Source organism: Macrotis lagotis, chromosome 1 (genome assembly GCF_037893015.1).
Source record: "Macrotis lagotis isolate mMagLag1 chromosome 1, bilby.v1.9.chrom.fasta, whole genome shotgun sequence".
In the NCBI taxonomy this organism is placed as follows: domain Eukaryota; kingdom Metazoa; phylum Chordata; class Mammalia; order Peramelemorphia; family Peramelidae; genus Macrotis; species Macrotis lagotis.
Genome location: NC_133658.1, coordinates 900,201,255 through 900,222,878, shown reverse-complemented (window position 1 = coordinate 900,222,878; position 21,624 = coordinate 900,201,255). Strand labels below are relative to the sequence as shown.

Here is a 21,624-nt window from a genome sequence, read left to right as displayed (position 1 = left end):
CTCGCCGATTGTGACGTCAGCCCCCGGGGGGCCCAGCCGGAAATCCCCCACTTCCGGAGATAAGAGTTCGAGCCGGCCCCAGAGCCACTTGCCAGACCATCGGCCCCGCAGCCCCCTCCCAGCCCAGAGACCCCGCTCCGGGTCCCCATGTCTAAGCTCCCTGAGGCTCAGCGCTGCTTCCCAAGTCTCAGCCTACTAAAGTTGCCCACAGACCCCACAGCGAGCCCCTCCACACCCTGCCTCAGGTCCCCCAAATCCTCCAGAGCCACCCACCGCCCATCCCTCGAGCAGCGGGTTTCGCCCAGCAGCTGCGACAGAGGCAGACGCTCAAGCCCCTGAGAGCGGGGCTAGGGGTGGCCAGGGGCTGGGGCTCGCTAGCTCGCTTGATCCCCCCCTCTCCAGGCAGCCCGGCTGACTCGGACTCCGCGGCCCTGAGAGTGAGGGGCTGGTGCTGGGGGGATCGGACCTGCGCCCCCCAACCCCCCCCTGCCCCTCAAGCTAGCAAGACGAGGCCCCAAGTTAGAGTGGACTCCATTGAGGAAAGTCAGAATAAAGAGGGTGTCCTAGGACTCCCCGGGAGATGTCTAGCCTTCGAGATGGCCGGTCCACCACTCGGGATGAGTCCCCGGCGCAACCCCGCCCCCTGCTGCAATTGCAACCTGACCCCTTCCCAATTCCAAAAGTCTCTGACGTGTCGGAAAATATGCCCCCTCCCCAGAGAGTAGGGAGGGGGGCTTGTGTATGAAATGGGGCCGAGGACCCCGGGGGTGAGGGACAGAACACCACCAGAGAGGTGAGTGCGCCACGGGGACTTGGGACTCGAGGAGAGCGGGATGCCTTGGGGCCACGAGGGAGGATGGGAGAACCTCCGAGGCCTGGGTCCCTGAGGGAGGGTCTGGAGTGTCCGATGCCTGGGGCTATGGAGGGGAGGGTCGGAGAACCCGAAGCCCCTGGCGGATTGGAAGAATGACTGGGATCGGGGGGCACCGGATTCCTTGGGCTGCTGAGAGAGCGAAGGATTTCAGGACTCATTGGGACCTCAAGGATGCTACCTCAGCAAGGGTCCAGTCTCCTGGGGGGAATTGAGGAACAGATTCCTGGAGAGAGTGAAAAATGAATTTTAAAAATCCACTGGGGTCTGTCAGATGAGGTGGCTGGAGGGGGTTCCCCGAGCTCTCTCTGAATCCCCTGGGATCTCTGAGTCAGCGGGTTGCACCTGGCTGACTGAGTACCCCGTCTCATGGGCCTCTCTCCTTCCTAGCACCCTGCCGCTGCGGTCAACCACAAGAGACCATGGACCTCAACTGGCTTTGCTGGGATGAGCTAGCACTGCAGGACGTGCCCCTGGAGCACCCAGGCCTAGGTACAATGCCAGGGGGGTCGGGGGAGGGATGAGCAATACCGGCCCACCTGACCCTAACCCCATTCTGAAAATCGTGAGGCCCTAACTCCAGGCCCTTTGCCTTCCCCGCTCCAGCCTCAGGAGAAGCAGATTTTTATAACTCGAAGACTTCCACCGTGTCAGACCCCAGAGGCTTGGACCCTAGGCCCCTGGGGATAGGATGGAAAGGTAAGGAGAGGTGGGAAGTATAGAACCATTTAGGGGCAAGAGCTGGGGGTAGTGGAACGGATAGGTGGGTCCGAGAGAACGGGTACTGGAGACCTAAGACCCGAATCAATGAATATTTGTGAACTTTCTACTATGAGCCTGTCCTCTGGGAGCTTACAGTCTACAGGGAGAAGCTTGAATTTATTGTATAAATATTTTAAAAAATAAACTCAATGCACGTGATTTTCAGAAGTATTAGCAGCTGGTGGGATCAGATAAGACCTCTTGGAGAAGGTGATGTTTGAGCTAGAAAAATACCTTAATGGAGGGGGGGGAGAAAGGAGTGCAGGGAAAGGGTTCAACAGCCTGCAAAGGCTCGGAAGGTGGAAATGAAATTAGGCAGAAAATCAGTTTCGGGGCTAGGGAGATATGCTGGAGGCCAGGCTTTCAGAAGATGGGGGCGGGGAGCACTCCTGGGTCCCCAGGATGGGGCAGAGTGATGCTTACTCCCTCCTCCCTCCTCCCTCCCCAGAACCGGCTAACGAATGCGGCTCGGGTTTCCTGTTGCCCGAATTTCCGTGGGGGACTGGTGAGTCCTTGGAGGTCTGCCTTCAGGCCCCTACGTAGATGAAGGAGGAGATTAGGGAGCCAAGGTTTCTGGGAAGGGCGCAGACTGGGGAGAGAGAGTCCCCTCGAATATCCTCCAAGTGAATTCAGGGACCGTCATCGAGGAGTCGAATTCCTGGAGCTCCCCAAGTGAGGGAGGAGAGGGAGTCTTTGCCCTTGGGGTGGGGGCCCCTGCGCCTGCCTGCACCTGTCCAGACCGTGACAAGGTCTCTCCTCCTAGACGCCTGCTCCTTGAACCTTCAGTGGTCCGGAGACTGGAGCGACTCTGCGTGGCTCAACCCAGCCTCCCAGCCCTGCGGCCCTACTCCCTTCACCCACTCGGAAAGCGCGGGGATCACGGAGCTCCCCCCGAGCCAGGCCAGCTTCCCCTCGTGGGCCGCCCCCTCTGCCCCAAGCGGCCCTCCCCACTGGGACTGCTCCATCGGCCCTTGTTGGGAGGGAGGCAGCACTGGCCCCGCCACGAGGGACCATCCCGCCACCTGGGGGCTGAGCCAACCTTCGCAATGTCCAGCCCCCTCGAGCGGGTGTGCAGTCCCTTCCAACCCGACGCCACGCCAGGACCGCGCCGCGGCCCCCCGAGGCCCCAGGACCGGCCACCGCGGTAAGTGACCGCTAAGATCCCATTGAAATTGGGGGAGAGGGGAAAGGGGATCCTGAGGAAATACAACGCTGCGGCTTGAGAGAAGAGAGCTGGGGGCTGCTATTGGCAAATCGGACGCTGGAGTCCCTGAGTAAGGGGGGCTAGAGCTGGGGCTGGGGTCGCTGGGCGGCGGATGAAGCGGGAGGTGGGGAACTGGGGCTGAGGATGCCCCGTGATGGTGCCCGTGGGGTCCTGGAAAGGGAAGTTCGAATTGTGTGAATCGAGCACCCACACTCGGGGGGGGGGGTATAAGGAGGCTTTGAGGAAAAGAGACTGGGAGGCTGCTCACCTGCGTTCTCACCCACCCACCCTCTCCTCAGGTCCCATTCAGCTCTGGCAATTTCTGCTGGAACTTCTCCGGGACCGAGCGGGTGAGGGTTGCATCCGCTGGACAGGGAACAGCCGGGAGTTCCAGCTGTGCGACCCAAAGGAGGTAAGGCGCCAGCTGCGCTTCCTCCCCCTCCCCACACCTGCCCCAGGCCCTGATTCTGCCCCTTCCCCTCCCCACACCTACCCCTTCCCGCCCCTGTCCTTGCCCCCGCCCCCTCGGCTCTTGCCCCTCATCCTGCCCCTTCTCCTCTCCACACCTACCCCTCCCCGCACCTGCCCCTGACCCCCGATCCTGCCCCTAGCCCCGCCCTTGCCCCTCCCTGCCCCTGCCTGCACCTGCCCCCCCCCCCGGTTCCCCTGGGCTTGGGGGGCCCGCGGCCAGGTGCTCCACAGCTGGTCTCGCTCTGCGCAGGTGGCCCGCCTGTGGGGGGAGCGGAAAAAGAAGCCGGGAATGAACTACGAGAAACTGAGCCGGGGTCTGCGTTACTATTACCGCCGGGACATCGTGCACAAGAGCGGCGGCCGAAAGTACACTTATCGATTTGGGGGCCGTGTCCCCGACCTGCCCTGACCCGACGGCCGAGAGCCACATGCGGGGGGGGGACTGGGGGCACACGCGGGAGGAATAAAACCTCGGACTCCTCCAAGCGCCTCTGAGCGTCTCTCTCTATCCCGAGGGAAGTCCTCGGACTCCCAGGCTCCCCGACCTCGGACCTTCCCTTCAGCCTCCACTCTTCCGACTCCAGCCTTCTGGGCCCCTCCACCCTCCATCAAATACACCCCAACCACACACACCACCACCACCACCCCCAGGAAATGATGGGAGGGCTGCTGAAGAAAACGGAGACTTCCCCTCCAGAGCTGGCCCTCTGCTGTGGCTGCACCCTCCCGGGGCCACTGGCCCACCTCCCAACATCTGTGTGGGCCCTATTATCCAGCTCTGGGTACCAGATGCTCTCCAAAGTGGAGTCCTGGAGTTAAAAGTGAGCAGAAAGGCAAGAAAACGGAGATCCTTAGCTGCCAAACCAAACCCAGCTTATTCTCCCCACCTAGTATGTAAGCTCCTTGAGGGCAGGAAGTATTGCGTTTTTTTTGCACAGAGCATTTGACACATAGTAGGGCTTTAATGTTTGTGGATGAATTGACTGATTCTAAGAAATCCCCTCCAATCTTCTCAGGCTCAACTTCGCTGTATGTAAATGACAATAATATTTGCACTATATCCTTTCTGGATCAAATGACTAGCATTTTATTAAGCAGTTACTCTCTTGGTGATAATCGAAAGAAACACAGACGTGAGGCTTTAGTTCCTGTTCTCAAGGAGCATTCGGTAGGATAGAAGGCTCGGGAATGTAACAGGGACTGGCCAATGAGCCAAAGTGCAGAATTGGGGAAGAGGGAGTGTCCTGACAGGGGCAGCCATCGGGAGAGATTTCATGAAGGTTGGCTTTAACATGATGCTTTAAGAAAACCAGGGATAAGGGGTAGAGGGGGAGGAATACATTCCAGGGATGGAGGGGGAGAGGGGAAGAAGGAAAAAGATGGGAAAAGAGAGATGGAAAGGGATAGAGAAAGAGAAGGGTGGGGAGAGGAATGGGAAAGAAAGGGGGAGAGATGGAGAGAAGGGGGAAGTAGAGAGATAGATGGGGAGAGAAGAAATGAAGAGGGAAGAAAGGGGAAAGAGGAAGAGGGGGAGAGAAGAGAAAAAGATGAAGGGGAGCTAAAAAGTGAGGTGGGAAAGAGAAGGGAGCAGGGAGAGGCATTTAAGAGCTGGAGGGTAGCTAAGTGGTGCAGCAGATAGATCACCACCACTGAAGTCTGGAGGACATGAATTCAAATCCAGCCTCAAGACATTTAGTTAGCTAGCTCTGTGGCCTTGGGCAAATTACTTAATCCCGATTTTACACACACCACACAGAGTTTCCATTTGACACGATCTATTTGATACTTGATTTGAAACCACAAGAATTCGTTGCGTAGGGCAAATATGGTCAGATCAGCTTTTTAGGAAAATCACTGGTTGCTATGAGAGACAACTGGAATGGGAGAAAGGCTTGAGACTGGGAAACAGAAAAAGACCATTTTAACGGTATAGATGCAAGACAATGAGAAGGGGCATCTCTAGAGGAAGAGGCAGAGAAAAATACTAGCTAGCGTTTGGACAGCAGTTTAAGCCAAACACTTTACAAGTAAATATTCCACTTTATTCTCACCACAGCCCTGTGAGAGGTAGGTGCTATTACCCCCATTTTACAGAAGAGGGAACAGAATAAGAGGTATCAAAGGCAAGATTTGAATTTAAGCTTTCCTAACTCCCAAGTACAGCTCTATCCATTGGACCTCCCAGCCTCCTCCAACAGAAAGGAGACTTGGCAACTGATTTCAATCATGGCATGGGAGTGAGGTGTCCAAGATGATATCAAAGTTTTGACTCTGAAGTGATGGTATTAAAGAAGCTTGGGAAAAGAGTTTTGGGGATAGGGGAATAAAGAATTCTCTTTGGGACATGCTGAATTTGAGGTTCCCACAGGATGCTCAATGAGCGCTTGGTGATAAGAAGCTGCATCACAAGAAAGAAACCAGGAGTGGAGAGATCTGGGAGTCATATGCATATTGTCATATGCATGATTATTGAATCCTTGTGAACTGATGAGATCACTAAAAGAGAAAGCAGAGAGAAAAAAGGGAAGAGGCCCAGGACAGAATTTTAGGGAACACTCCTGGCAGACATGACATAAATGACAGAGCAGCAGACTGAAGAGGAAGGGTCAGAGAACAGACAGCTGGCAGGAGAACCAAGAGAACCACAGAGGAGAGAGGAAAGAGAAAGTGACAACATCAAAGGTTGTCAAAGAAAAAAAAGATTGAGAAATAAGAGGCCATTACTTTTGATAGGAGATTTTTGGTGACTTTGAAGAGAGCAAGCTCACTCAAGTGATGAGATCAGAATACAGATTCCAAAGGATTAATAGAGTGAAAAAGGAAGTTGAGACAATGTATAGATAGCTTCTTCCAGAAGTCAAGATTCAGAAAAGGAAGAGAAACATGGAACAATAGTTAGCTAGATAGTGGGATTGTGTGGGGGGTTTTTTTGAAGAAGGGGAAGACTTGGGCATGTTTACAATCTGTAGGGGAAAAAATAGATTGGAAGAGATTTGGTGATTAGATAAAGCAAATGTTTCTGGAAGCTAGCAGCCAGAAGAGAGAGGAAATGGGAGCCAGGATATTGTGGAGAGCTTCAACAGAGATTGGAATAAATAATTGAAGAAAGAATAAGAAATGAATCTGGGAGTTATGAGAAGGGGTGGGAAAGGACCAAGGAGAATGGGGAAAGATAGAATTCTCAGCCAATAACTTCAATTTTTTTCACTTAAGTATAAATAAAGACTTTAGTTGAAAGTGTTGGGAGGCAATTGACAAATGGTCAGAGGATATGCAAAGGCAATTTACAGATGAGGAAATCAAATCAATCCATAGTCATATGAAAAATTGCTCTAAATCATTACTTATTAGAGAAATGCAAATTAAAGTATCTCTGAGATACCACCTCACACCTCTCAGACTGGCCAATATGACCAGAAAGGGCAATTATCAATGTTGGAAGGGATGAGGGAAATCTTGGACACTAATGCATTGTTGGTGGAGCTGTGAACTCATCCAGCCTTTCTGGAGAGCAGTTTGGAATTACACCCAAAAGGCAACAAAAATGTGCATCCCCTTTGATCCAGCAATACCACTACTGGGTCTATACCCTGAAGAGATGATGGAAACGGGTAAAAACTTCACTTGTACAAAAATCTTCATAGCAGCCTCGTTTGTGGCAGCAAAGAATTGGTAATATCCCTACTGGGCAACAGATGGTGTTCAGTTTGTAAAAGCCCAGGCTACTTGGCATCCAATCCTAGCCCCTCCTTTCATGGTGAGAATTTCCAATTAACTTCTCTGTTCATGAAAATAATAACACCCTATAAGGACAATGGGGGCTGATGTTCAAAGAGGCTCAAGACTCTTAGGAGGCTCAGCTTTTCTGATCCTGACCAATAGCGAGGCAGAACACATCACAGCTGTTATTGATTTTCACATCTGGACAGCAGGTAGGCCCTGTTTTTACCTTAAGGCTGGGTTCAGCTGAAGCAGGGACAGCCAGCCCATCCTCCTCCTGTTCTCAATAATTGCTCTTTCAATTCTGCTGGAAAGTCCCTTTTTAAATCACAGCTCATCTATCATAGGTAGGATAAGCAACAGTAACAATCCTTCATGGTAGAAAGGCCCCAGAATCTATCTTGTCTTGCTTCCTTCCTCCCTCCCCAGATCCCTTGTAAATCCAAGAAGACCAAGATAAAAAAAGAAAAAGTTTATCCTAGGTTGTATTCCTCCTTTCAGAGGAAGATCTGGCAGTACCTGTAATGTTACTAGGAATATTCATGAATATTCTGCAAATATCCATCACAATAAACATCAGAATCCCAATACCAAAGCAAGGGTAAGAAGGCAACATGTCATAGTAAAAGATGTCCTTAGAGACAGGACAAGTTACATTCAATGTGACTGTATGACCTTGGACCTGTAAATTTAACCTTTCACTACCTCTAGGCATCTCCAAGACTATGCATTAGAAATGTTACTGATCTGTATTGGTAGGAGTTTTTTCACTTGGATTTCCCTATGTGGATAAAATCAAAGATCCAAATAAAATAATTATATCCCAACATCACAAATATTTTACTAATTAACATTTTAGTCTACACAGAATAAAGTCAAAAGAGTAAGACACAAAGGTACAATAAAGATCAGAAGGATGCAAAGCATTTCTTGACGATTCCTTTTCTGTGCTTAGGAATCTAAACAACATGTTCAGGATGTTTGTCTTTGCTTCCAAAAAGACTCATGACATCTTGACTCAAGTATGAACTGGATATAAGTAAGGCAGAGCTGCACAAAGTCATCAGCTTCATTCTCTCTTCCATAGTCAAGGAAGTCCAGTGGCAGAACAAAAGTCAAGGTTACTGACTGGCTATGATGCAGTGGATGACCTTGGTCTCTTCAATGTCTGACCTAGCTCTAAGGCTCCAAAGTGCCTACTTTAGTCACCTCCAAGACCCTTGAGACAAATTGTTTTCATCAGTTCATTTCACCAGAGGAAGTCTTCACATGCTTGGGATAAATAATTCTTATCCAACTCCCCATTGGATTTGAGGCCTATGCATTACCCTCAATCTACTTTCACCCATCTGTGGAGATGGTTTTACTGGGGTGTGGCTGCTGCACATACTATAGCTTCTTGGAGCCACAGATGAGAGTCCTAGGTGGACACCCAAGGTGGCCAGGCAGCTCTGAAACAGGCTCAGCGATCTGTCACAGCAGAAGTGATATTCCTCCTTTAATACCCCAAAACCCTTGGGCAGCACACACACATAATAGCTGTTGATTCATGCCTTTATAGATAATTAAGAAATGTTGTTGTTCAACTGTTTCAACTGCATTCAATGTTTCAGGACCTCATTTGGGATTTTCTCAGCAATGTTACTGGGGTGGTTTATCACTTCCTTCTCCAATTCATTTGACAGATGAGGAAACTGAGGCAAATAGGGTTAGGTGACTTGTCCATGGTCATACAGCTAGTAAGTGTCTGAGGCTGGATTTGAATGCAGATATTCCTGACTCTAGGGCCATTGCTTTAAGCACTTGCTACCCTTCAATAAGAATAAAATAGTGACAAAAAGGGGGGTAACCAACAGGAATATATAGAAAGGAAGGCATGCACATATACATAAAAATAGAAGACATAAGGGGCTCCAGGAGAGACAATTCATCGCAATCTTCTATTGCCAGGTAGTGAGTGGGTTGATTTCCCAGATTGGCAGGTTGAACTTGTGAGACATTACCCTCAGAGGACCCTAAGAAAAAGATTTCTCCTTCCAATCACATAGACAGTATGATTCATTCAAATAAGGAGGATATATAGGCTATACCCCCAAACCAGTTCAAATGAGGGGAGACAACTGAAGCCATCCCTTTATCTGCCTAATACAGTACCACAGAGACTTTGTGGGGACAAACAATCTCCTCAGAACACAACCTGGGCCCCACATAGGGCCAGATTATGTGGGTAAGACCCTAGTTCTGAGGTCAACCTATACCAACACCCAGCACAGGATAGGTGCAGATAGCTCAGTAGGCTACAAAAAGATCAGGACTCCGCTCAGTGACCAGACCAACTTAAATTGTAGGTGAAAGTGGGAATATCCAGATGATAAAGGCTTAAACCATTGAAGCCATGAAGCAGGATGATTTTAGAAAAACCTGAGAGCTTCACTGAAATGTTGCAAAGTGAAGTGAGCAGAACCGGGAAATGACTGTGCATAATAGTAGCAACATTGTAACAGTGATCAACAGAGAAGGATTTAGGGGCTCTGATCAAGACAATGGATGATGCATTTCCAAGAATTTATAATGAAAACTGCTCCAAAGAGACAACTAATAATTAGTGGAGATTGAAGCACACTTTTTTCCCACTTTATTTTTCTTTTTTGCAAGGCAATGGGGTTACGTGGCTTGCCCAAGGCCACACAGCTAGGTCATTATTAAGGTCAGATTTAAACTCAGGTCCTCCTGACTCCAGGGCCGGTGCTCTATCCACTGAGCCACCTAGACGCCCCTACTTTATTTTTCTTAATATTTACTTGTTTGCATTACCTTTAATTTAAAAGGCACAGTTATCTTATTATGTAATTTTGCTATCTCATATTTTTCTTCCTTAAGGATATGATTTCTCTCATCACATTCAACTTAGATCAATGAATACCATTGATCTAATAAATAAAGACTAACAGAAAAAGACTAACAGACTGCCTTCTGTGAGGGGTGGGAGGAGGGAAGCAAGATTAGGGGAAAATTGTAAAATTCAAAATAAATAATCTTTCATATTATGTATATATGTATATATGTATATATGTATATATGTATATATGTATATGTGTATATGTGTATATGTGTATATGTGTATATGTGTATATATGTATATATACATTTGTTTATTTGATTGGTGTCCTGCTGTTTCTGACTCTCCGTGACCCTACTTGGGGATTTTTTTCTTTTTCTTTTTTTTTTTTTTGCTTGGGGATTTCTTGGCAAAGACACTGGAATGATTTGCCATTTCCTCCTCCAGCTCATTTTACAGATGGGGAACTCAGGTCTTTCTGACTCCAGGCCCGGCGCTGAATTGGGAATGAAAATTTATTTTCAATGAATGTTATAATAATTTCTAAAAGAAAAGAAAAGTCTGGCTTTTGAATGAGGGCGGGAGAAGGAGCAAAGGGGCGGGGTCAGAAACCGGCTCCTGCGCTCTCAATGCAGATTGGCTCTCCAGGACAGGACAGATGGGTCCTCTGGCCCAATGGGGGCGCGCAGCCCTCCCACCCGGCTCCGAGGCCGCTCTAGCCTCGCCGGAAGTCCTCGCCTCGCCTCCTCCCGCTCCTCCCCCGTCCCGGGCCTGCGCTTCCGCTTCCGGCCTCGGACCCGTAGTGTTGAGGGTCACATTGAGTTTGCGGCGTCCGCGGGAGGAGCTGCGTCTACAGAGCCCGACGGCGGCGGAGGCGACCTCAGGTGACCCCCCCCCCGACATGCCGGGGCCCCGCTTCCCCAGGCGCCCGCACCCCAAGTCCCGCAGGCGCCTGCCAGCCGCCCCCGCCCCGCCCTCTGCACGCACCTGTCTGCGCTCGTCTGCGCCCCCCCCCCCCGTCTGTACTGCCCCCTTACTGCGGATTCACCTATAGACCCAGCACCCCACCATCTATGCTGCCCCCTTACTGTGCATTCACCTATAGACCCCGCACCCCACCGTCTGTACTGCCCCCTTACTGTGGATTCACCTATAGACCCCGCACGCACCGTCTGTACTGCCCCCTTACTGTGCATTCACCTATAGACCCCACACCCACCTTCTATGCTGCCCCCTTACTGTAGATTCACCTATAGACCCAGCACCCCACTGTCTGTACTGCCCCCTTACTGTGGATTCACCTATAGACCCAGCACCCCACCGTCTGTACTGCCCCCTTACTGTAGATTCACCTATAGACCCAGCACCCTGCCGTCTATACTGCCCCCTTACTGTGGATTCACCCATAGACCCAGCACCCCACCGTCTATACTGCTCCCTTACTGTGGATTCACCTATAGACCCAGCACCCCACCGTCTATGCTGCCCCCTTACTGCGGATTCACCTATAGACCCAGCACCCCACCGTCTATGCTACCCCCTTACTGTAGATTCACCTATAGACTCCACACCCCACCATCTATGCTGCCCCCTTACTGTAGATTCATCTATAGACCCCACACTCCACCATCTATTCTGCCCCTTTATTGTAGATCCTCCCATAGATCCTGTACCGCACTGTCTATACTGACCTGTATTCTGTAGATTCTCCTGTAGACCCTGCACCCCACCATCTACACTGACCCATTTACTGCATATCCTCCCATAGACCCTGTACCCCACCATCTATACTGGCCTGTAGATCCTCCTGTAGACCCTGCACCCCACCATCTATACTGGCCTGTATACTGTAGATCCTCCTATAGACCCCACCATCTACGTTGGCCTGTTTACTGCACATCCTCCTATAGACCCCACACCCCACTGTCCGCCCAGCCCGTTGCATGTATCTCAGCCTCTTCCTCTTGCCTGAATACTGTACCCCCTAAATATGCCACATGTCCCACTTATACAATCTATATTCTTCCTATTCTCTATATCTATTTCTGTTCCCCCATACTGCTCATCACCCTTTTTATACCCACCTTGTACCCACCTTTTCATCTGTCTGCTACATAAACACCATATGTACCCCACATCCTCTCTATTCTTTCCCGAATGTGACACGCCTCTATAATTTCCCACCTATCCCACATTCTTAAATCTTATCCTAACTTTTTCACTTGCCTGAACCACAGTCCCCAAATACCACTCTCCCAGCACTCCCATATATCAGATACCCCACCTTTTTTGTACTATATACTGCATATCCACTCCTCACAGACCCCCCATATGTGCCCCAGCACCTCTTGTCACTATTTCTGTCCATTTCCAGTACATCCTGATAAACTATCTTCACCTATATAATGTATCCATATAGAGTATCTCACTCTCTATAATGCTAATAGATAGTGTACCCCATCTTAAATACTGCTTTATAGTCCACCCTCTCTAGTTTATAACTGTGTATCCTACCTTTTCCACACATCTGTGTGTTTTAGGACACAACCCTCTACCCCATCTGCCAGATTTTCTTAACCTCAGTGGACCCTTCCATCCACTCAGCCCCTTCCACATTGATTGTATCTGGACTTAATGCACTACAGCTCAACCATCCACCCTGCACGGAGACCAGCCATTACCTCATGCCCCCCAGACCCTACCCCCCCCTTCCCCACCACATAGAGTCAGTCTTGGTCCAGAATTCTAGCTTTCTCCCTGCTACTTCTAGGTTCACAGGAGAGACCCCAATGGGGTGGGGGAGAGGCATCCTGTTGGCCTTGGGGAACTGAGAGTGACCCTCTGCTCTCTCTCTCTCCAGTCCAAGAGTCACCATGTCTGAAGACATCAAGACCAAGATCCGAAACTACCGCACTGCACCCTTCGACAGCCGCTTCCCCAATCAAAACCAGACCCGCAACTGCTGGCAGAACTACCTAGGTATGCAGGGGGCCTCCCTCCCCAGGCCCGCCAACATCCAGCACTAGCTGGAGTTCTACACCTCAGTTCAGAACAGAGGTTTTTCTTTAACTAAAAAACATTCAATTTAAATGCAAACAATACAATAAAAATGTATTTCAATATGAGTTTTTTCCAAAATTCTATGTATTTTATTTTTGTGCATTGAAAACATTCTTTTGAGACCATAGCCACAAAATTCTCTAGACAACCAAAGGGAAGCATTATACAAAAAATTGTTAAGAATCCTTCCCTTCCCTATATCTCTAGTTCAATAAGATGTTAGCCCATGGAGGAAAGAGATATTTGTCCTTGGTACAGAGCAGATGATAAGTGCATGTTAAATTGAATGGATTCCCAGGTATCTGATCTCCTCTTGGGATCTCAGACCCTGAGATCCAGGTTTGTTTTTCCCAGACTCCAGGGGCTTCTCCTTTATCCTCCAAGGCAGCTACTAAGCCCCTTTTCCTTTACCTCCTAGATTTTCATCGTTGTGAGAAGGCCATGACTGAGAAAGGTGGTGATGTGTCTGTCTGCCAGTGGTATAAACGTGTCTACAAGTCCATCTGTCCCCTGTCCTGGGTACGTGGCTCTGGGAGCCTTTGTTTGGAGATTTAAGGGTGGAATCTGACTGAAGTGACACTATACTGAGTCCATCCTGCTTGCTTCTAGTGACTCTTCTAACTGGGGTGCAAAGATGTCCCTCCAGCTTGCAAGGAGACCTCTCTTTCCGACACTCCTGATTAGAGTTAGCTCCCTACAGTTCAGGATCAAATTGTGTCCTAGAGCCAGGAGGCCTAGGTACTAGCCTTAGCCCTCTGTGTGATACTGAGCACAGCTCCGGCCTTCCCTCCCCTGGATCTTTCCCTTTTCTGTAAGATGGCATGGAATAACCCCATGAGTGTGGGTCACATGTAATAAATAGGATCAGGCCGGGGAAGAGGGAGAAACTCAACTAAAGCAGATTTGAATTTTTCTGTCACTTATAGGTGAATACTTGGGATGATCGCAGAGCAGAAGAAACCTTCCCTGGGAAGATCTGAGCTGCTTCCTCTTCCTCCCTTGTCCCTACCCCAATGTCTGGGGCTGGATCCCTTCTTCTTTCAGAGTGGGGGAATGTGATCTGTGACTCCCCCTGCTCTGGGGAACCTGAATCATGTTAAAATAAACTGTGTTGGAATCGAGCAGGTGTCAAGTGTCTGTGAGTGTCCACAGCAAACTAAAGAGGAAAGGAAGGAGGGGAGGAGAGGAGAAACATTACCCACCTTCCCCAACTTGGACCCTTCTTGTTCCCTGGCCTTGATCTTAGACTTCTGGTGCCCTGAACCTGGAGGCACTAGACTTGACCTGTGGGTAATGTTTCATAAGCCCCATCCTAGGTATCTCAAAACATTTTGAGGAACAGCATTTCTTGGGTATGATGAGCTGACTGCAGGCAGGATTTTCTTCACTCTAGAGATTAAGTGTGATTTTTGGAGGGTTTGGGAGAGATGTTCACCATCAAAACCATGCATCTCCTCTCTAGGGGGTCCCTATGCTTTGCTGTGGGAAGGCAAAGATGAGATGGGTTCTTAAAGTCCAGTTCCTCTAGCCCAGTCCCTCACCCAGTTTGCATTGAATTCCTATAAAGGAAAACTGCCTTTCACACATTGGTCCATTTATTTTAATTGTGGGTGGAAACCTACACCTACAATATAAAATGCTGAAATTGGACTCCACTCTCAACTTCCTCTGCCAGCTTTTCCTACCTTTGTACATAGGTGACCGCAGAACCATAACGGAAACTCAGGAAGCAAGTATATGGGCACAATGTTAGTTTGGAATTGAGTCCCTGATAAAAGGCATTATCCCTAAAGATGTTAGAAAAGCAGACAAAATGTTCATCTGCTGGTGCTGTTATAGGGTACTGACAGACTAGCTATTTGGGTAGACCATTCAACTGCCTTTGGTATCCTGGATGATAGTATCTTTCACCTGTTTTTTTGTTTTGTTTTGTTTTTTCTTTTTTTAGGTTTTTTCAAGGCAATGGTGTTAAGTGGCTTGCCCAAGGCCACACAGCTAGGTAATTATTAAGTGTCTGAGACTGGATTTGAACCCAGGTACTCCTGACTCTAGGACCGGTGCTTTATCCACTGTGCCACCTAGCCTCCCCACACCACCTAGCCACCCCGGTTTTGTTTTATTTCATACAATGTTATTCACACTTTCATTTTCTAGTTTATATAGAATATATAAATAAGTGAATAAAACATTATTCTATATGAATCAAAAAGAGCCAGGACTTAGACTAAACAAACTGGTCCAGACACAATGCAAATCAAAAGTAGATGCTCCTGTACAAACTGCTGAATGGTTCTATCCTAACCAACTTCCCCTTCAGGCTTTACCCTAACTATATCCAGATGAACCTAAAGGAATGGGGCGGGGGGGGGGGGCAAGAAGGTAACCCTCCATCCTCCTTGTTTTAATCTATGTGGATGGTTAGGTTGAACACTGGAGCAGATCTGGTTTAGGAAGCTCAGCCTTATTAGAGCAAGTAAGAAAAACTGAATAACGATTTGGAATTAGGAGGATCTGAGTTCAAATCCTTCCTCAGGCATTTACTAGTTGTGTGACCCTGGACAAGTCATTTAACCTTTCTCTTAGCCTCAGTTTCCTCAACTGTAGAGACAATAATGTCATGTATCCTGCAGAGTTATTGGGAGGAACAAAGGAGATAATGTAAGGTTTTTGTAAACCATAGTTATATACGTTTCAGTTGTGTTAACTCAATATCACCAGCAGGTGCCCTCAGAGAACCTTGCCATCTCTAGGGAATCCTGTGAACTGGGCTATACCTCAATTTCCCTGACTGAGGAGCAAAAACCTACCATTATCTGGCAAGCACAGATGTGCCTGCTTTATTTCTCAACCGATGTTAATAATCCAGATTATTACCTTTCCTAGAGTTCTTGTGTGATTTTAAAATCTTAATTTCAGCATCAATTTCAACTCCCCAAAGAACAGTAAAATAATCATTAATTGTTTGCTTCAGGCTAACCAGCCAGTCTTTTCAGCCAAGTTGCATTAGTTGCAGCAGATGGTAATCTTTAAATGAATGTAATTCAGCCGAAAGGTCTTAATAAATATACAAATTATTTTGCTGCCTCTTTAGAATTTGTAAAGGCTTTAATGAATCAGGATTTGGGAGCCTGGGGCTTTTAGAATTGCCTTCTCTGGATGAGTTTGCTAGGGTGCTCAAATGCCACATGGTGCTGGAGGGGTTACCATGGAAGCTTGAAGGCAATGAGAATGGATACAAGTTCTGAAACATTCTGCCAAAGCAAAACCTAGTGTTGGACTGGGTTCCGCTTTGAGTTAAGTACGGACAGACTCAATGCTAAAAGGCAATCAAAGATCAACCTAGATGGACCAGGGGAATGATTTATTTATTTATTTATTTTTATCATAACCTCTATTGAAATTAAAGTGGGTTTGTGATCAGTCTGTGTAGACCTATTTAGGTCTCTTAACCTGGAAGGTTGACTCTTAAAATTTTCTTGTCTCTCTAATTATTAGTTGTTCCCTATCTCCTGGTTCCTCCCCTAATGTTGATCAAAGTTCTTAAGTCTTTCTAACTTGTTTGTTTTTTACAACATTGCTGTTGAAGATAAATAGTTCCTGATTCTGCTCATTTTACCCTGCTTCACTTCATTCAAGTCTTCCCAGGTCTCTCTGAAACCCTTCCCTTCTTACAGCACAATAGTATTCTATCACCTCCATATACTGTATTTGTTCAGTCATTCCCCAATTGATAGACGGACACTATCTTGTTTCCAATTCTTTGCCACCATAAACAGCTACAATAAATATTTTAACAATTGAAATTGACTTACATTTTTTAAATTTCCTTTTCCATTCTGAATTCCCTCCCATCCCTCCCCCACACATTGGGAAGGCAAGAAATAAGATATCCATTAAAAACAGGAGGTCAGGTAAAACATTTCCACACTGTCAATAGTGTACTACTCCATTTCTGACATCTGACCCCTTCTCTCTACTCACACAGTCCCCTCCTTATTTTAGGTCCTCATCATATCCTTCCTGACTGGATGATTCCAAAGACCTAACTGACCTCGCTTCCTCTGATCTTGTCTTTCTTCAATCTATCCTCCACATAGTTGCCAAAGTGATTTTCCTAATACACATCTCTGACTGTGTTGCTCTCCCATTCAGTAAACATCAGTGGCTCCTTATTGATCTTCAGAGCTGGAGATTAAGATCCGAAAAGGACCTCAAAGGTCATTAAGTTCAGCCTCTCATTGGATAAATGAAGAAACTGAGCTCTGTTTAGCTTTTAAGCCCTTCACAACCTGACCCCAACCTGTCTTTCCAGGAACCTTTGATGTTACTCTCTTTCCTTCATTATTTAATCTAGATCCTTTTCTCTGTTCCTTACATGAGGACTTTCATCTCCTGCTGCCTCCGTGCTTTGCCCTTCCTCTTTACCTCCTTCAGGACTCAGCTATCCATCACATTCTTCAGAAAAACCCTCTTGATCCCCAGTTGCTAACACCCTTCCTAAATTTTTATTCTAAAATATTTATTCCTTTTTTATTTATGCATCATTTATCTTTGTATGTACATATCTCCCTATTAGAATTAATTGCCATGAGAGTAGTGATTTTTTTTTTGCCTTTGTATCTCCAATTCCTGGTTCATAAATAAATGCCTGTGGATTAATTCAGACATGATGCTGGATGCTGGGGTTCTAAAGCTAAAAACCAAACAATCCCTGCCTTCAAGGCCCTTTCCTTCTAATTGGGGGGAGGGGGAAGAATAGACACTATTTTTAAAATTTGCCATTGGAATCCAACATCTAAGAACAATCAGCACATATGCTTGTGGGAATGATGAAAGATCAATTCTTTACTAGCTCGAGATTATTTCTCTTTCGCCACTAGATGGTGGCCACAATCAATTAATATTAGTGCTACACTAAAGATAGGCACATGAATGGAGAGGTCAAAGATGAGCAGACACTAGTGGATTTTAGGGGCTAGGGCTCTGAAACTGCACAATACTGGACTTTCATAGCTCTTTTGTCTACTTTTGATAGTAGTTCTATCATCATCAATCACTGACATGTGCTCCTCTCCCCATCCCTCATCACAGCCTAAACCTCAGGGGAAGACCTCATGAAGGCTGATCATTTGAGTTAAGGAGAGGTTAAGACTCCTGGGTCCCCCTAACCAATGGGGCAGGAAAAAGGTTAGCTCTATGATCCTGGGCAAGTCTCCATCTCTCAGATCTATTTTCTAATACGTAAAATAAGAAAAACAAAGTAAATGATGATGATAACTGGTTATACAGTCATGTTTGACTCTGACCTCACTTGGGATTTTCTTGTCAGAGAACTGAAGTGGTTTACCACTTCCATTGACTTCTCCAGTCCATTTGACAGATAAAGAAACTGAGGCAAACAGAATGACGTGACTTGCCCAGGATCTGGCCTGAGGCCAGATTTGAACTCATGAAAATGAACTTCTCTGGTCCAGCTCTCTATCTACTATGCCATCTAGCCATCATACTGCCATCCTATCTCTCAGCCTGTAAGGAGCTATTCATATCCGATAAAATCTCCCAGGATCCTAATCCACATTCTACTCCTTCCCAACCCCACTTCTAATATATTTAATGCCAACTCTGGTTCTGAGCACCCCTGGGGATGACCTCAGGAGCATAGCTGTGGATGAATTCTGCTCCCCTTCATTTGGGGAATCTCAAAGCACCTTTTATCCCTTCATGAATTTCTGTCCCCCCCAGTCCTGGTCTCTTTTATTTGCATGTTGTGGAGGTTGATTGTTGTTTTAATAGAGTACATGCGAAATCTATCTGGGCCTCACTTTTGACTTCCTGTCGTCCTGTGACCACACAGCTGTGGGTGTGGGGGTTGGGTGGGTGCATTGTGTACATGGAGAAAAAGCCTAGATGGCAAGTTCACCAGAGCTACATTGCAGCCCCTTGAAAGTAACATCAGACATGAAAAAGAGAACAACCAGCCCCAATCCAGACCCTCAAGCTTAATATCCAGGTCTGCCCAGAGAAGGAAAAAGGGCCTCTGGAGATCATAGCCATATCAAGAAGGAAGGAAAGAGCTGAGACTTAAACTTTTCCATTGAGCCTTTGCTTCTTGGCCTAGAGGGGAAGGTATATCCTTACCCCCCACCTGCATATTGAAATCCTGCCACCTTCTGCCCCATTTACGATTGGATCCTTCCCCATCTTTAAGTAAGAAATGTTGTTTCCATGCCTTATACATTTTTGGGGGGGAATGAAGGATGAACAGTAACATTATATAGATAGGCTTCCTAACCTATGTTCATGGGATCCTTTCTCTAAAGTTGAAGGGACTTCAGAGGCACAAAAGAGGAAGGTGACCTGCCCAACCCCCCACAGGTGGAATTTGGACCCTGGTCTTCTGACTCCAGAATCAGGGCTCCTCCCTCTATGCCATGCACCTCCTATGTTTTCTTTCTTTCTTGGATCAGGGATCTTCTGGATTCACAGGAATTAGTCACCCCACACACTGTCTTCGCCTCTACAATCTCCTCCTGATAAAAGGGGATCTGTAGCTATTTACTTTTTTCACCTGTAAATTTGGGAGGTGCATATAATAGAGATCCTAGAAAAGACCTCACCAAGCATCTGGTCCAACCCAGGCACTTTACATATGAGATATCTGAGGGTTAGAGAGGTTGACTGGCTTGCCCCAGATTGCAAAACTAAGCTCAGGGTTACCCTTCATTTTACTATAACCTATGAAGGTGCTCCCTAGCCTGCTCTGGTTTATTTGACCTTTACTTGTTTCTGGATAGGGGGCTTTCATCAAATGAGCTCTCCTCTTGCTCGGTGCACATAACATTCAGATAATGGCACCCCATCAGACAATGTCAAACCCAACAGGGGCGCCATGACTCCCTAGAGCTGGAAAGGAACTTAGGGCTCAGAGATAAGTATCTCCAGACCTTCATGAGGCTCTGTCAAGACTTCCAATCGGATTCTCTCCTCTGGAAAGCCATCCTTGTCTCTTGAGGTCACTCTCCCTCCCTTGACTTGCTGTACCACCACTGATGACACCACCTCCCCTTACCGCCAGCCATCTAGTTCTACAATCTCAGAGTCATCTTTGACACCTCCACCCCTTCCCCTCCACACCCCTGACAGTAAGTTACCAAGACAGGTCATTTCTACCTCCATAGTTTCTAGGGCTTACATAAAAATGCAAGTAATTCTTGGTCAAAGGATACTCCCAATGGGGCTTTGGGTATGCCTTCAAATGCCCTGGTCCATACCTGTTCACAAAATGGGACTGTGCCCCTTAAGTAAGGGACATTGCTGTAGAAGCCCTCAGAAGGGAATTGGAAGATTGATCCATTAACTCAGAATTCTAGCACCCAGGACAAATTCCACTGAAAGGGACTGGGGAGAAGTTTGTTCTTCAGTCATTTTCAGTTGTTTCTTACGCCTTGTGATCCCATTTTGGGTTTTCTTTTTTCTTTGTTTGTTTGTTTGTTTGTTTCTTTCTTTCTTTATTTCTTTCAAGGCAATGGGGTTAAGTGATTTGACCAAAGCTACACAGCTAGGTAATTATTAAGTGTCTGAGGCCGGATTTGAACTCAGGTCCTCCTGACTCCAGGGCCGGTGCTCTATCCACTGAGCCACCTAGCTGACCCCATTTGGGGTTTTCTTGGCAGAGATTCTGGAGTGGTTCACCTTTTCCTTCTCTAGATCATTCGACACATGAGGAAACTGAGGCAAACAGGGCGAAGTGACTTGCCCAGGGTCACACAGTCAGTAAGTGTCTGAGACCAGATTTGAACTCATAAAGAGGGGTCTTTCTGACTCCAGGATGGGAACTTGTGGTACCACTTAAAGGTCCTGAATGCTTTTGGATTCATTTATTCATTGTGGAAGAGAGAGAAGCAAGGCCATTAATGATCTGACCAGGACCCAATAAACTTTAAAGGAGGAGATTGGATAGCTAAGTAATAGAGTCTAGAGGAAGGGCCTAAAGGAGAAATAGTCCCTGACTTCTTCTCCTCCTGACCCTATATGTATGACAAAGGTTCTGAGAGAAGGAGCAGCCAGCCTTGAAAAGGAGTTTGGGAGATATGGTGTCTTCTGGAAAGAGCTGGAAGAAATCCAAAAGTACAAGATCTAGAGTCATAGATTTAAAGCTTGAAGGGGGCTGTTGCTGGTGTCCAATTCCAGCATTTTACTCACAAGGAAACTGAGATCTAGGGATGTCAAATAGCTTGACCAAAGCTGCACAGATAGTGGCAGGATCAGGATTTGAATTGGGGTCCTCTGCTCTGAAGTCAGAGACTCCTGGGGTCTCAATTTCCCTATCTGTACAATGGGAATTTGAGTCAGAGGACAGTAATAAGATCAGATATTTATAGAGAGATTTAAGGTTTGCCAAGCACTTTCTTTACATATATCACTGTCTTTGACCCTCACAATGACTCTGTGAAGAAAGATCTCTCGTTGTTGCCATTTTATTTTATTTTTTCACTATTGCCATTTTAAAGACAGGAATGTCTTAGAGAAGTTAAGTGACTTATACTGGTAATCAGTGAAGCAGAATTCAAACTCGGATCTTCCTGATGCCAATTCCAATATCCTTACCCATGACACCACCTGATTCCAGTTTTAAATTTGTAGGTGCCATGCAAAGCCCTCAGGTCCCCCGGTGACAACCCCAGTCCGAGTCTCCCA

At 47.2% G+C, this 21,624-nt stretch overlaps 2 protein-coding genes across 2 annotated transcripts; both read left to right on the top strand.

The window, feature by feature from the left end:
* The first annotated feature begins 71 nt into the window (after positions 1 to 71).
* Positions 72 to 3,796, top strand: LOC141509375 (ETS translocation variant 2-like). The gene is made up of 7 exons (XM_074218874.1): positions 72 to 793; positions 1,262 to 1,363; positions 1,478 to 1,570; positions 2,082 to 2,138; positions 2,397 to 2,777; positions 3,137 to 3,249; positions 3,559 to 3,796. Exons 2-7 carry the CDS (start codon positions 1,294 to 1,296, stop codon positions 3,715 to 3,717), a joined length of 873 nt encoding a protein of 290 aa, XP_074074975.1. The 5' UTR covers positions 72 to 793; positions 1,262 to 1,293; the 3' UTR covers positions 3,718 to 3,796.
* Positions 3,797 to 10,640: 6,844 nt separating this feature from the next.
* Positions 10,641 to 14,048, top strand: LOC141491649 (cytochrome c oxidase subunit 6B1). The gene is made up of 4 exons (XM_074192539.1): positions 10,641 to 10,751; positions 12,728 to 12,846; positions 13,346 to 13,446; positions 13,854 to 14,048. Exons 2-4 carry the CDS (start codon positions 12,741 to 12,743, stop codon positions 13,905 to 13,907), a joined length of 261 nt encoding a protein of 86 aa, XP_074048640.1. The 5' UTR covers positions 10,641 to 10,751; positions 12,728 to 12,740; the 3' UTR covers positions 13,908 to 14,048.
* The last annotated feature ends 7,576 nt before the right edge of the window (positions 14,049 to 21,624 follow it).

Bases quoted from the DNA above. Each gene is read 5' to 3' on its own strand.
- LOC141509375 (XM_074218874.1), top strand. From the start codon at position 1,294: ATGGACCTCAACTGGCTTTGCTGGGATGAGCTAGCACTGCAGGACGTG. The intron at 2,139-2,396 runs GTGAGTCCTTGG...CTCTCCTCCTAG, and splicing joins CGAATTTCCGTGGGGGACTG to ACGCCTGCTCCTTGAACCTT. The intron at 3,250-3,558 runs GTAAGGCGCCAG...CGCTCTGCGCAG, and splicing joins AGCTGTGCGACCCAAAGGAG to GTGGCCCGCCTGTGGGGGGA.
- LOC141491649 (XM_074192539.1), top strand. From the start codon at position 12,741: ATGTCTGAAGACATCAAGACCAAGATCCGAAACTACCGCACTGCACCC. The intron at 12,847-13,345 runs GTATGCAGGGGG...TTTACCTCCTAG, and splicing joins CTGCTGGCAGAACTACCTAG to ATTTTCATCGTTGTGAGAAG. The intron at 13,447-13,853 runs GTACGTGGCTCT...TGTCACTTATAG, and splicing joins CCATCTGTCCCCTGTCCTGG to GTGAATACTTGGGATGATCG.